A 15,581-nucleotide genomic window follows, 5' to 3' on the forward strand; every position below is an offset into this window, starting at 1 on the left:
TATGTGCACTGATGGACAGACTGTGGGCAGGTCATTGATGTATAGACTGAACAAAAGAGGGCCCAGTATAGATCCTTGAGGGACACCTATTTTACAGCTTAGGTATGTAGACCGAGTGTTATTTATGCATGTACTTTGCTTTCTGTCAGTTAAATATGATTTCATCCATTTGATGGCATCCCCAGAGAAATTAAAGTAAGAAAGTTTTGACAAAAGAACTTCATGATTGACAGTGTCAAAGGCCTTCTTTAAGTCTAAAATAATCACTATGTAATACTCGTGCTTTTATTGGCCAGCGCTCCAACACATTGTACCTGAAATGCTATGTGGCGGGACATCTCTAAGCAGCTGACCAATCACAACAGAGCAGGCCAGCTAACCAATCAGAGCAGACTGGGCTCTGGTTCAGGTGAAAAGAGGCGCTGCAGCACAGTATGAGGAAAAATAAAGAACTTTTGGAACATTAATGTCGCAGTAGAGGCACAACATACAAATATGAACCTTAAATTAGCATACTATGTCCTCTTTAACAGAATCGGTTCATCCAAATTAATTAGTGCTGAAAGTGTTTTCATTATAAAACGTACACTATTTTATACCCTTAAAGTAGAATTGAAACATTTTGCTTTTATCAAACCCTAAAATAATAAATGATTGTATAATATTCAATATTTTACAACACCTTGGAAAACTGTAACCATTCAATGTTTGTATTGTGCATATATATATTTAATTGCCTCATCGTTGTCGATAACTTTGTCATTTGGCTATTCACTACATTTTTCTCTGAAGTCAATACAAACCAAATGCTCCCTGGTGTTCAGCTCCTCTCCTGCTGCAATACTCGTTCTGACCACAGGAAGGCGCCCCAACACCATGCCTGAAACATCAAAGTCAATACTACTGACACAAACATTGTTATAAATCTCTTTTTATTAAAATATATCAAGCATTTTTCAAAAAATAAAATTAACACTCTGTCTCTCAGAAGAGCATACTGTCTGCTGAAAGCTCAGGAAGCATCACTGATGATTTACTATGTATTATTATTCTATGTGTATTATGTTAAGTGTGTATGCACTATGCAGACCAAAGAGATAAATCAAATGATCTTTAAAGAGCTTTTAAAATGCTAATACCAATTCCCCAAATTCAAAACAGATAGCAGGAAAGATTTAAAGTCAGATGTCAGTAGATTAGATCATCCACAGTAGGAACATAATCCTGTGCTACTGACACTGCCACGGCAGGAAAAGTTTTTCTTTCCTCATATAAAAAGTGGCTTGTGTTAATACTGTGGAAACCCTGACCGCTATTAATCTGGTTTTGGGTGAAGACATATTAAAAGATGCCGTAGTGATGATCTCACAGGCAGATTAGTTTAATAGGTGACAAATGAAACTACTTGAAATAACTTGATGGAGGTGATCCAAATGTAAAGTCTGTATGGATGTTATGCTGTAATACGTAACACAATGTCTTTATATGACTAAACCTGTGTTATATGTTTTGTTGAGTTGTATTCTTTTATTTCCAACACTTTTCAAACCTATAGATATCTGTAATTTGAATCAAGGTAACGGTTTCATACCCCCTTTGAGCAGGCGTCAGCTTCTAGTGGTTTGCCAGAATAAATAAATAAATCCTAAATTTGCTTTTCATCCAGTTTGAAGCCACATTTATCCACTACAGCTATTACTTATCTGTCATTTTTAACAATATATTTGAACCAGATGAAGGTTTTTAATCATCGGTCCTTAGGATTTAGAATTATAGGAGAAACAAGCTGATCAAACGTTAGCAGCAGCCAGATTTATTAAGAACTTCTACTCGTTTTAATGACCAAATCTGTTTGTTTTGGAGAGGAGACCACTGTGGATTATTCTGCTCCCGGTAAGAAAGCTACTGATCTATGAACAATGAAGAAATCCTCACTGGAAGAAGCTAACTGCAAAGAGGGCAATGCTGTTTAAGATAACTCCCATGATCCCACACTAATTCACGACCACCAAACTCCGTCTCATATTATTGTTTTTCATGGAGAGACGATCTAGCGGCAGAAATTAAGACATTGTCCTATTTCACTCTTTTTTCTTTAGGCAAAATAAGCCGTTTCACCCTGTATATTTTGTGCTTTTTCATGCTATTCTTTCAAAACCTCCTCGTCCTTTACTCCTTTAGTCCTGGACACAGTCTAATCTGTTACCGTGCACCCAGTAACAGATCTGAGCAAACTTCAGAGGAGTGATGCGCACTGCCACATTGTAATCCCGGTTCTCCCCATCTATCTCCAGCCACTGGTGTCCGGAGAAGATGCCGATGACCTTCCTCTCCCACCGCTCTAAACTGTTGTCCCACACTCTCCCATACACTCCTGATCCGCTGGCCCCTGGTCGGGCATCACAGTGCTGGTATATCAGGTCACTGGACTCCTCTTCCACGGGACAAAATCTGTACACCAGCTCCCCGGATCTGTCGCTGTCGAAGCCAGAGAAGTGGATGCGGTGCCCTGCTAGGTCGTCAGAGGAGGGGGCCACAGAGAGGCGCATGAAGGGCCGACGGTGAGGCCAACGCAGCTCCAGCAGAGCATAGTCAAAGTCCATGCTGACCTCCTGAGGGCCCTGAATCCAGCCCTTAGGCACACGAGTACGCTTCACCCTCACCCAGCGCACCAGAGGCCTCTTGGAGGACGTGAGGCCGGCTTTGGTGCCATTGATGGATGGAGGTAACAGGAATCCCACCCTGAGCTTTCGCGCCCCCTTGACATAATCCTTCCCATCATGCACGCAGTGTGCCGCTGTGAGGACATGCTGTTGAGATACAAGAACACCGGTGCAACCAGTGGAGATCCGCACGGCTGTGGAGAACGGGTAATCCAACAGGAAGTTGTTCCCTTGGATGTTAAAACGTCCGTCTGCTCCGTAGATCTGCCGCCTCACGCGTTTGTGCCTGGGCTTCACTCTTGCTCTTGGTCTTGGAGTTTGAGTAAAGGGATTACCTTCAAACTCCTTATCATCACCTTCCACATCCACAGTAGTGAGGGTGCGGGAGCCGTCGGCGTACAGCGTCTCAAAGGCCAGTTTCTCAGAGAGCTGCTCCTTCTGGGCCTCCTGCTCTCCTCTGTGGAAGCAGCTGGAGTCGCAGTGAGTTGTGAAGTCCAGCTGAGTGTGAGCGCTGAAGCGAGAGCGGAGGAGAGGCGTCGGTACGTGAGGGACGAGCGTGGGGACATGGACGGGCGGGGGGTGCAGGAGGCATAGGGTGAGGGGGAAGAAGAGCAGGTGAGTCAGCAGGAGGGAGATCTCCAGTGGGGTCATCATGGTGAAAACACTGCAACGACACAAGATAATGAAGCGTGAGAAAAAATCTTAAAGGGACAGTGTCTGGGATTTGGTGACTTCCAGAGTTACACTTGCAGATCACAACCAACTAAATAACCCCTCCATTTACAACAGTGTGATACAGAGCATTGGGCCCTCTTAGTGTTAAAACTACTTTAAGAGCAGAAACTTTCATGGCAAGGAACATCCTTCAGATGGCAGTAATGGAATACCTGCTGACTGTCAAAAAACTAAATATAAGAAAATCGACTGTTTTTGTCCTTATCAAATGTTATGTAATAATCATTATTTATCAATTGATTGTTAGATGTTGAATCAGTCGCAAGTATAGGCGTAAAGGCTTGATACTAAAACATGAACAAGTCGTGAATTAAAATACGTCTTCAGCGCAGTCCTGTGATTGATAAGCTTTATGTAAAAGAGCCTTTTGGCACATATACACATCCATTCACATGGATCTGCCGTCATTCACACTAACAGGATTTTCCCTGGCAAACTATGTCTTGAGTGGTACAAGAGTATCAGTCCCTGCTCCCATTCACACATGACCCCATGTGTATAATGTTCCTGAACATTTCAGGTATGCACCACATGTGTGAAAGAGACTTTTGATTGCATGAATTCCAACATGTATGTTGAAATAACAACTGTGGAAAACATTCCCTAACAAGGCATCTTGCGAACACTTATCCCTCATAAATCTGGACTTTTTCACAGTTGATTGTTGATTGTAAATCACAGCTGAGACTTGTGAGGTCAGCTTGCAAAATGTAATGTTGCAACGCACGCCTGAGTTTGGTGTGGTGAGGCAACAATGAACCGCTTGTTCCTATAGTATAGGGATGAAATAGGATTTCAGCCTGATGGAAACAAACAAGCTTTTTAGTGAAAAAGTAACTGACAAATTCCAAAGCAGGAAAAGGAAAAAGTTTAATTACAGAGAAAGTAAAGTGGTCACAGACATAGCTGAGAAGAAGACGCGCTGAAAGGGGAAAAAATGCAGTGTGTCATTATTTAATTCTTAAAAAAACATGAGGATGTATTTTCCTTGATTATCCGCATTATTGACTGCAAAAATAATAGTTTCAGACTGAACAAGAGGTATGGATGTTACATTAAAAACCCTCCAGTCTAGTATCTGTCAAAGCTCAGAGGTGGGATGTGGTTTTAACATCAAACATTAACTACTTCACAGTGTGCACAGGCTTTCAGAGCAGATTAGCAGCAGCAACCAGATACTTGATCCCCTCTAAAGGCTGTGGACCCGGAGGCACTCATGGCATGAAGAGAGCAGGTGTGTAAAAAGTGAAAAGAAACAAGTAGAGGCACGGCGGCAAAACAGAGGATATTTCTAACAAAGAGCAGGGTGGGGCCGGTAAACACACCTATGTGCTGCTTCTTAAATCCTTACAAAGGAGAGGAGTTACTTCTGTAAGCAGGGAAACTTCAAACTTACATCAATGTTGACGTGTCAGATGCTTGACAGTCGTGGCAGACAGAGGACCTTAAGTGGTAAATTGGCTAGTAAAGAAGTGGTGAGCTGGGATAAAAGACTGTAGTGCAATTCAAAGAAGTAGTCAACCAGGCTGTGGTGAAACGTATGCTGGGCCTTGGAATTACTGTGTTTTGAAAACCAGTTTCACTCTTGAAACACATTGTTTAGACAACATTTCCAAGCTCTTCTTGAGGTTTTAGAGGCTCATTCTTCTGGAAACAAAAGGTAAATCAGACGAAAATCCTGCGCAAAAGTGACAATACCTGAATGGAGTGTTATTTTTTGACTGCTGTAGTAACTTTTTAATTTAAGGTTTTGCATATACATTCTTTCACAGTTATTATATTGCAAATAGAAGGTGAAAATACGAAAGACATATATTCCTTCACCCACAAAAATAAAAGTCAGCTATCCAGAAACACTTCAGTTTGAGGGTCTGAACTCTCTGTTCATCACCTACATGTGATCTAATCCTGTCTGACATAATGTATGCAGAAGAGTCAAATGAAGTTCAGCACCCTCTTTACATCTGTCATGCAACAAAGGAGCACAAGATCTCTGTCAGATTGAACTGGGGAGATGATTATAGAAATGTTTTGGACCATGAAACGTTACGGAAACACCTGACACCTAGAACAGATATTCCCAATTGAATAATGATAGCTATAAACGTTTTGGTAAAGCAACGCATGTAAATCAAAGTGCTGTACAGTAAGGGAATTGCATCAAATCACTTGAAAATAGACATAGCATGACGATATAAACTAGGGTATTAACTACTTTATATTTATTATTTATTGGATTTATACAAATCTTACATCTGGCAGCAGCACAATGCTTTAACATTCCTTACTTTAATTTATGGAAAGCCCTGTAAATATAACACAGGTGCTCTGTCAAACAGTGGACATTGAGGCACCTAAGTGAAGACAGGACAGGAGAAAAAGGACCCTCTGACTTTTGTCAATTAAATGACTAAATCTAATCCATTACCTCCTGACTAGGTATCGATGATCCGTGTTTACATACCACTCAGGTTTTCCTCCCCATCAGACGGGTCCCTCAGGATCATTCCCCAGGTTTTCCCTCATCCTCTCCGGTGATTAGCAGGTATTTTCTCCGGGTTAGCCCTCCAGAGCGAAACTCTTTCTCGCTGATAAATGAAGTGCCAGATTGCTGCTGACTCGCTCTGGGTGTCCGGCACCGCCAGTCCTTCTTCTGAAAGCTGCCAGTTCAAACACAGAGACACAAATAAAAGTGTCCCATCTGAAAAGAAGTGTTTACCCTCTCTCTGCCTCACGGTCCTGACGCCCCGCCTCCCAGCTGCTGAGGGGTGAGGAGAGGGGGAGATACACTATTGATATGAACCTTTGAACACAGCTTTTTCCACACTCTAGTTTAGTTGTGTTAAACATATAACACGGAACAAGCACAGAAAGAGAGATTCATATAACAATCATTTGGTGCTAAAGGAGCTAACTAGGCTCAACTAAGGAAGAAACTAAGGAAGTGGTTTTGGTTTTATCTACACTGACTTTGTTAGGACTATTCACTTTTTAGTAGAGATGGGAGAAGTACTCAGATCTTGTACTTAAGTAAAAGAAGAAGTACCAGAGTATTCCTACTCCTGCATTCAAGATGTTACTCAAGTAAAGGTAGAAAAGTAAAAGCTTACTAAATATACTTAAAGTATTTATTATACAGATTGCCCATTTCAATCAATCAATCAACTTTATTTATAAAGCCCTTTAAAAACAGCTGCAGCTGAAACAAAGTGCTGCACATGGATAAAAACACGTAGCACAAAACACAAAAACAATAGGCTATCAAAACAACAATAACAATATCAAAACAACAAGACCAATGAAACAAAAACAGAAACAGAGTCTCATGCTGGGTTAAAAGCCAAGGAATAGAAATGGGTTTTAAGACGAGTTTTAAAAATGGGCAGTGAAGGGGCTTGTCTATTGTGCAATGGGAGGTCATTTTACAGATTAGGACTGGTAGCGGGAAAGGCTCTATCCCCTCTGAGCTTCCGTTTAGGCCTTGGTACCTCCAGGAGCAGCTGATCAGCTGACCTGACACCGGGCAGGAGTGTAAGGATGTTGCAGCTCAGAGATGTAAGACGGGGCGAGACCATTTAAAGATTTAAAAACAAATAAAAGAATCTTAAAATGGACTCTAAAATGCACAGGCAGCCAGTGGAGGGAGGCTCAAATGGGAGTAATGTGCTCCCTTTTACGTGTTCCAGTTAGGAGGCGAGCGGCAGCATTTTGGACTAACTGGAGACGTGCGAGGGAGGACTGGTTGACTCCAAGATAAAGTGCATTACAGTAATCCAGCCGAGATGTAATAAAGGCGTGGATTACTGTTTCAAAGTGCTTATGTGCAAAGAAGGGCTTCACCTTTGCCATTATTTCAGAATAATATATATCATATGTTCTGATTATGATCAATGATACATTCATGTTTTTATCAAAGCTGGTGAAGTTGCAGCTAGTTTTAATGACTTTGTATACTGCAGGGTATAGCTTGTGAATTTAATCCAGGTATAACTAAAGTCTTATTAAGGAGTTGATTATGTTTCACATCATTAATCCAAATCTGCAAAGTAACTAAAGGTATTAAATAAATGTAATGGAGTCAAAGTACACGATTTACAGAAGAAGTAAAAAGTAAACTTCAAGTAGCCTATCTCAACATTGTACTTCAGGACAGAACTTGAGTAAATGTAGTTATTTACTTTACTCTACTGCAAGAAAGGAAGGAAGTGGTTAGGTTTTATCTACACTGTGACTTTGTTATGACTATGAACATTTGTATTACTTTTTACATACTACACTTATCTTACACTTATACTTATCTAGCTGGCTTATATTAGTGAACATTATGCTAAAAAGTATACATATTATATACGATCGTTTGATAGAGAACCACTTCATGTGACGCAGTGACTCCTCATTCATAGCAGATATATAACTTCACTGAACAAGTATATTTTTAGATTTAAGAGCTCCTTTTCTAGTTTCTTTTAATATTATTATCAACAAAATCAGTTGTTCCTTTTTTCAGTAGCTTCCATATCATATGACGTAATGACTCAAAATCCATACAGTATTGCCAAGTAGGACACATTTTTTAGAAGCCATTGAAGTAATTGGAATTGTGTGTCCTACTTTTCCAGTGTAGCAATACAATGCTACATTGATTTGGAGTTACTGGGTCATATGACATAAGCGATTAAAGAAAAAATGAGAGAAACTTCAGAATTTTCATTCAAATATTCATATAAAATATAAAAATGATTATTATTTTTTTGCCATACAACACAATGACATTTATGCACAACATACTATAAAACATAATTTCCATCACACATTATACTAAGACATTTGCTTTAAAAGCTATGCTATCTTTCTGACCAACAAAAAGTATTCAATAGAAAGGTATACAACTGGAGAATCAAATAAGTTTTAAGACAAGGTTTATGGCATTACTGTAAGATTAGAAACCAAATGCAGTAAATCATCATGACTGCTGACTGTCATTCTTTGTCCTAACTCATAAGGGTTTATATTTAAGCATTTGATACTTTCATTTGTAGCCCATAGCTACACCCAAGCAAGAAAAGACTTGTTGCTGACATTGCTATTTTATAATCATTATCATTGCCAAAAGCAGTGATAGATAGCATTGCAGACGCTCAGATATCACAGCTGGCAGGCAGAGCACTGTTGGGGCTTGTTGGCAGCAGCGCTCACCTCGCCCTCTTCTTCCTGACATTGATCTCCAAGAGGTCTTTCATTTCTCATTCACTGTCTCTGGGAACATGTGGAATTTGGGAAGCAGTGCAGCGACGCTCCCACAGGGGTTTTGTGCAGCTTCAGGGGTGCTGAAACAGAGCTCCCAGTCACAGCGACAGTGCTTTCAGGAATGCTGAGGAATCTCCCAACAAGGATACAAGTCAGGCTGTCGGCACAATGCTGCCGCTGTTTGTCCTTGTGGCAAATGTCACCCCAGAGGAAACACCTACCAAACCTGCTCCTCGTCCTCTGTAATATAATCTTTAGCTGTAAATGTCCCTGTAGCGTGACCAGTGCAGTGCTGACAGATTAAGTGTAAGGTATATTCCCACAGAAATATGGAGGGAAATCATCTGTTTATGGTAGCAGGCAGAAGGCCAGAGGTGTGAATGTGTGACTTTGTAAGCATGCTATGTGTGATGATGGTATCACTGCCTGCAGGAGAGAGTGTACAAGAGGTTTCCATTGTGTGTGTGTGTGTGTGTGTGTGTGTGTGTGTGTGTGTGTGTGTGTGTGTGTGTGTGTGTGTGTGTGTGTGTGTGTGTGTGTGTGTGTGTGTGTGCAATGAGGAAACTTGGCTGCTGTTTCTCTGTGGATTCCTTTCTTTCCGCTGCTCTTCCTCCCCAGAAAACATTTTTGACTTTGACTATATTTTCCAGCACTGTAAGATTAAACAGGACAGATGATATTTATTAAAGAATGGTTTGACATTTTGGTAAATATATTTACTTTTTCTGCCCAAAGTAAGAGTCACATAATTTCAAGCAAAACTAAACGTTTTTATACTTATTTTTTTTGTTCAATTCAAACAACACTTCCCCGTTCCCAGTCTTTATGCTAAGCTAGGCTAACAGGCTAATTGCTGTAGCTTCATATTTAGCATACAGTCATGCAAATGCGATTTATCCAATGATCTTACCCTCAGCAAGAAAGAAGTGGATTTTCCAAAATGAATATAATTACTCTTATTAAAAAAGTGTAGAGCTAAAGAATAAGTTTGATCTATTACATTATTCGTGCATACAACTAGTTAAAAATCTACTTCCTTTCTTAAACTTTTATTTTACTTTACTTTGTCAAACCATTGCTGTTTAGGAAAACTGTCAAATCTTCTGACACATGATGGGAAATCCAAGTGCATTTCTCACAATTTGTCAACCTGTGTTAATTGATGTGTAAGCTAATAAGTCTTGTCAGGATTCCTTTTAAAGCCTTTCAGGATCGAGTGTCCCACCTGTCTCCTGTCTGTTGTATGGTAGATTAGCAGCTCCTTGTATAACATGTGCGTAAAGGTTCATTCATGGTTCAGTTTTCAGACAAGGCATCTACACCACATTTGACAGTTTAAAGGAAAACGCCTGACTTTAAAGCAGCTGTTGGTCATATATCTTTCATTTCCGAAACCATCCTTTCTCACATAATCATTCAATTTTTAAGGCTTTACCTGCTTCTGTCACGGGCCAACATAAGCTAGAGCCTCGAACCTCCCAGCATGCTTTGAGTGGTGGAAAAGTGTAAATAAACATTCTGGACAGGTGACATTTTGAACTATAAATTCAGCTGATTCTCGTGTCTTCTAGAAGGACAGAGAATGAACGCTGGGCGAACATCTCTGCTCCAGATGAAAGGACATTCCTGCACTGAAAATTGACCCTGTGACACAGACACACTGCTGCCTCTGTCTGATGGAGTCATTTTTTCCCACTGCAATGAAGACCATGAGCTCCACGTCACACAGTGTGCTCTTTTATACGTGGACACCAGGTGGGATGGTCACTTTAATTATCAGCTTTTGGCTATGTCAGGTAAGGTCTTGGCTGTGAGGAGAAGGCCTTCCTGTCAGTGAGCACAACAGAAGTAAACACAAAAGATTTTTACAGTTGTGATTTATTGAGTTAAGTAGTAGAGGCAGAAAATACAAATATGAACCTCAAGATGAGCATAATATGTCCTCTTTAAGATTGAGGTCCTGAATTTCATGTCAAGACAAATTTATTTATTTAGCACTTATCAAATGTAGTTGACTAACGTGATGTTCAAATTTAAGTTAACGGCAAATCAATGGCATTATATATTAGGCCATTGAAAAAAACAATGTCTTGAGGTTTAATAGAGCGAGAACATTTGATGGAAAGCAGAAGGCTATTCTTAGGCTTTGGAGATGCCACCACAAATGCTTGTCTCTTTTAACCACCAGCCTTGACTTTAGGGTAAAAAGCAATTGTTCTGAGTATCAAACAGACCCGTAGAGTAGGAGAAGAGATGTTCTGAACTGTACAGGGTCAGTAAACTTCCTCTCCAACCCCGACCCCCCAACCCTCAACACCTTAAGTCACTTCTTCAGAACCGTACTCTCACACTTTCCAGGATGATTCATTTAAGAAAACAGAAAAGGGCCTCAGAGACTTTTTTCCCCTCTGGCGAAACGACTGTCATGTTCATTACAATCTGACCACTTTTACGGGAAGTGCCTTATTAGTCTGTCACTGGAGGAAAAAAGGAAAACACATAAAATAAAGTCCACCAGGTTACCAGGTGCCTGTATCTTTTTAAATTCATTCAGTGTTTGTGCAGGGATTTTCTAATATGTGTCATTACTGGTAGCAGTCAGGCCTAGAGGATTCCAGATGAGTGAGTTCACGCTGGGTCTTTGTGAGCATGCATAGCTAACATTTCCATGCAAATGCTGCTGTGGCACAAGTCAAAGCCTGTAATAGCTACATATTCTACAGAGTTCATCTCAAATGTGTATATACTTTCGTCATGGTCAAATGAACTACTACTTAAATTTAGCTACAAAATAGATATTTGTGTATCAATTACTTACCCTGTTTTATCTTGAAAGTCTTGATAATTTTAAGTAAACAGGGTCTGCGTTTAACAAGAGTAGAACTAGCCTTTTTCAAGATATCTGTTTCGATACTCCACCATGACTTGTGCAGTATCTCATTTATCCAGGCGTATACTCACAGCTTACCAAACACATGTATAAAACCCTATTTACTTCAATTAATCAGGACTTTTCTCCATCTTCGTTTACCTCGGAGACATGCTAGAAAAAATAAGTATTCCTGCAAGAAATGAAGGTAACACATTGTGAATAAATGATATACAAATGGTTATTTTGTGGAGTTTCCTTTTAGGTGGTAAACAAAAAGGACGACCATGGTGGGCCCAGGGGATCAAGTCTTCTGTAAACGTTGAGCTGACAGGCAGTGAGGGCACCGCCACAGTTTCTGTGAGCAAATGGGGATTTATTAACGGGATCACAGGTTTTCTCCACAGTCTTTAATCTGATAATTGGATTCAGATTCAAACAAGCCATCTGAGCCTTGAAACAGTGAAGAGGAGCTTTTATAACAATCCTGCAGCCCTTGCCTAAAACTTCTCGTCTCTTAGAGACCACAGAAACTGGAAGATTTTTTTTGGAGCGGTTCTTTAAGAGAGGAACACAAAGAATGTCCCCTTGCTCCAGCCTCTGTGTTTTATGTCCCCTTTTTTCCCCATGTGGATATATTTATTGCTTCTTCACCCCGTCCCTTTTATCATCCCATCCATCTGTCCTTTCCTCATCATCAGCTCAAGATATGAGCTAGAGATGTTTTCCACATTTTCAGTCCACATGTTGTTGCAACACTTGACAAAGAGCGTCATATTTTCCAGGAATTACCTTTTCAGATGTTATATTTTCCTCCCTGATAAGTACCTCATCTTCCTGATGAGCTGTTACCTCTCTCGCCGTTGCTCCCTTGTTATCCTTCAGGGCTTTGTGGGTAGGCACTCAGCACAACTTCCTCCTCGACGTGATGTCATTTCAGTTTGGCTGCATGAGCTGTAAGAGGAAAAGAAAAAAAGGGAAAACGCGGTTAGCAAAAACAGAACTAAGGAATGAAACCCATCAGAAGAGACGTGCAGTGAGTGGCTCTCCATATCTCTTACCAGCCTGGGCCCAGAGAAGAGTATAGGAGAGCCTTCTGCAGCCAAACGATTTAAATTAGCACCAACCTTTGGGCTGCCATAACAACCCTAAAACATCTCTCCAGCATGGATACATGGAGAGGAGCAGGGCATCCTTTTGCATAATGAAGTGATACAACAGGAATTATGGTCCAAATGGAAAATAAATCTCTGTAAGTCCACATTAGCCAGTTCTCTGTAAAAGAAAGTTGGCTGCAAAGATTTTAAAAGCATAATGAAATATTATTTCTCTGTCAAGATATAGTTAAGCAAAACAGCACAGAAATGAATCTAAATTGACATGGCATATCTTATTGTTCAAACCAAACCCTACAAGCTCTGACTTTGTTTGCTTTTAGTTTCATTTCTTATTTCAAATATTATTCTTGTGATGTTGTTAATGACCCAGAACAAGTCTTGACCCTGAAAACAATAATGTCCAAAAGCTGAATCAACAAAAGCAAAGACAATTTATGTCTGCAATGAAAAAATACTTCCCACAAAACCTCCCAGTATGATGAGACGATCAGCGCCAAAATATTTGATAGGAATTCAACAAGGACAGCCGCTACCCAAGTGTGGGTATTTAGTTTAACTGATACCAGAGGGGAGAGATGACTCAGGGAATGTGAGAAATCTTCTTCTGGGATGTGCAGTTGCTTGGTGAGACCAGAGATAATTCAGAAGTGTCTCTTCATCCTTGATGAACAGTGACACTTAAAGTGAAAGAGCCTGGATGGAGTCGTCTGTGCAGCTGTTACACATTGTGGAAAATGCAAACGTGTGAGCCACAAGTAGTACAAGTCCAAGCACAGCCCTCATCACACCAGTATGGTTTGAATTTCAATAACTCATCAAATGAAGCTTTGATGAATACACAATGCGGGCGACTGCAAAACATAATGACCACATCACATGGAAGAGACTTCCTGAAACTGTTTCCGTGGAGCAGACAAAAAGCATTCAGGTCATGTGAGTGGAGGAACAAATCTGCTGTAAAGGACTCTGTAAACAGTCCCAAATATTTACAGCCTCAGAGCGAACATTCCCGCTGACACTCTTCTGTGTGAGTCTCTCCTTCCTGCACAGAGACAATTGAGTTTCATCACATCCAACCTGTGTGTCCTTGTTTGACTCTTAAAGTATAAGAGGATGATCCACTGTCAGCTGCCAGTGAACCTGCTTTGAAATGTTGATTTAAACTTCTGTCAAAACTTAGATCTGTTGTTTTACATTCTTTGGCTATGACATTTTTATATTTCAAAGCATAAGATATTCCCAAACACCCCACGTCACCACATCAAACCCATATAGTACATTTCAGGATCATCCATTTGCATTTGTCTTTCTAGCCCTCTTTGGAATTCCATTATTTACTCTACTTTTAGCTTTGTTTTTGGTCGCCACCTTTCTTTAGATAAAAACATGATTTCTTTAGCTTGCTAACTGCTGATGTTCACCAGCTAGTGACTGCATTACCAATGCATGGTACGGCCCGGCTATAAGCCAACTTAACTACACAACTTACAAAGGTCGTGGATAGTACCTGGTAGCCTACTTTTGTCCACCCGGGTCGAAGTTTCAAGCTAACTGTGATAGTAGAAGATGGAGTTAAAACACTGCACACCAATGATTGGTCGTAGAGAACGGTCACTTGTGCAACACTGGCCACCCTTTAGAGAACACCAAGTTATAGAGCGCCACAGGGATGACGTATTTTCGTAGGCCGACCCGGAAGTAAGCTGCGCATGGGTTCTTTCGACAAAAAAGCAAAGGAATTTCTCCATAGGCTTTTAGAATAGTGTAAAAAATAAGATGCATGTTGCATAAAGTAGCGCCATAGACATTAATGGCATACATCATCATATAAATCAATTTTCTGCAATAATCGAGCTCTAAAAAGTGGGCTTTTTTTGCTTTGAGTGTCCGTATCCAGGCGGGAGATTAATATGATTGGTTGGTGGTCGCGTTAACCCCAAACGTCGAACACGCCCTCCGGCAAGCGTTAACGGAACGGAACTGTGTCTACATAATAGCAACAGCTTTTACTGTATTCAATCAACCCATTGTAGTGCACGGTGTAATTGACGAAGTCCAGAGGTTGTAGATGAAAGGATTCATTTCACACAGGTTGCTATGGTGAACAGCTAAGAGTCTGCAATGGAAAAGGACCTGGTACCAAAACTTGAGTTGAGTGGAGTCAAGTCGAGACGAGCCATGCAGTAGTCATGAGGCATATCTGTGTCCGTCTACCTTTTGGTGCTAGCCAGGTAGCAATCATTATAATGATTTTACATTTGACCATTTTGACTTAAAAATAATCCCAACCTACTTAATTATTGTAAAACAGTGTACTTTAATAATTATGGTTAGTATCAGTAAACTGTCCTTCAGGCAGAGGGGGCACCTGAGACCTCAGTGGAATGTTCCGGAATGTTATCGCCACAGTTCTGCGCTCCAGAGAACTCACTGGAGACCCAGACAAAAGACCCGCCCGCGCGTGCGCGCGCCGCACATTTACCCCAGCCCCTGAGCACAACCAGAGCACCTCTGAGGAATAATAAAGCCTTTCATGCCTGAGAGTATCAAGCAGGCTGATAAAAAAAAGAATGTTGTATGAGAGTTTAATTTAGGTGTTTCTTTTGTATGTTTCTCATTTGATTGTGTCATTTTATTTGTGGCTCTTGTGGTTTTTCGTGCAGCATGACGCAACAAGAGAACCAGATGCAGCTCTCCAACAAACAGAGCTGCGAGGCTGCCAGAAATCTTCACTCGGGTGTTATCTTGCAGCTGCTAATACTTGCACTTACATGCCATATTAATTTAGTGACACCGCTCTACAACTAAACATAACATCAGTTTCCATAATCACTGTCAGTCTTGCTAAGGGGACATATCCTCTGCAATACATCAAACAACTTGAATAAAGAGGGACAGCGACGCCTTTTTTTAACAAGGCACTTACCAACAAACAATTTTAAGTAGCAA

The 15,581-nt window shown here is 40.6% G+C and overlaps 1 protein-coding gene across 2 annotated transcripts; it reads right to left on the reverse strand.

Moving 5' to 3' along the window:
• Window positions 1-915: 915 nt before the first annotated feature.
• Window positions 916-6,108, reverse strand: prss23 (serine protease 23). Of its 2 annotated transcripts, none has more exons than XM_063877099.1 (2): window positions 5,863-6,108; window positions 916-3,327 (listed from the first exon to the last, which is right to left on the reverse strand). In XM_063877099.1, the coding sequence occupies exon 2, from the start codon at window positions 3,315-3,317 to the stop codon at window positions 2,178-2,180; it is 1,140 nt and encodes a 379-aa protein (XP_063733169.1). In that variant the 5' UTR covers window positions 3,318-3,327; window positions 5,863-6,108; the 3' UTR covers window positions 916-2,177. The 2 variants fall into 2 exon arrangements, with proteins under 2 accessions (XP_063733169.1, XP_063733168.1); XM_063877098.1 differs by having other exon boundaries at window positions 5,827-6,108.
• Between the last annotated feature and the right edge of the window lie 9,473 nt (window positions 6,109-15,581).

The sequence above is a fragment of the Eleginops maclovinus genome, chromosome 23 (genome assembly GCF_036324505.1).
Source record: "Eleginops maclovinus isolate JMC-PN-2008 ecotype Puerto Natales chromosome 23, JC_Emac_rtc_rv5, whole genome shotgun sequence".
Lineage (NCBI taxonomy): Eukaryota > Metazoa > Chordata > Actinopteri > Perciformes > Eleginopidae > Eleginops > Eleginops maclovinus.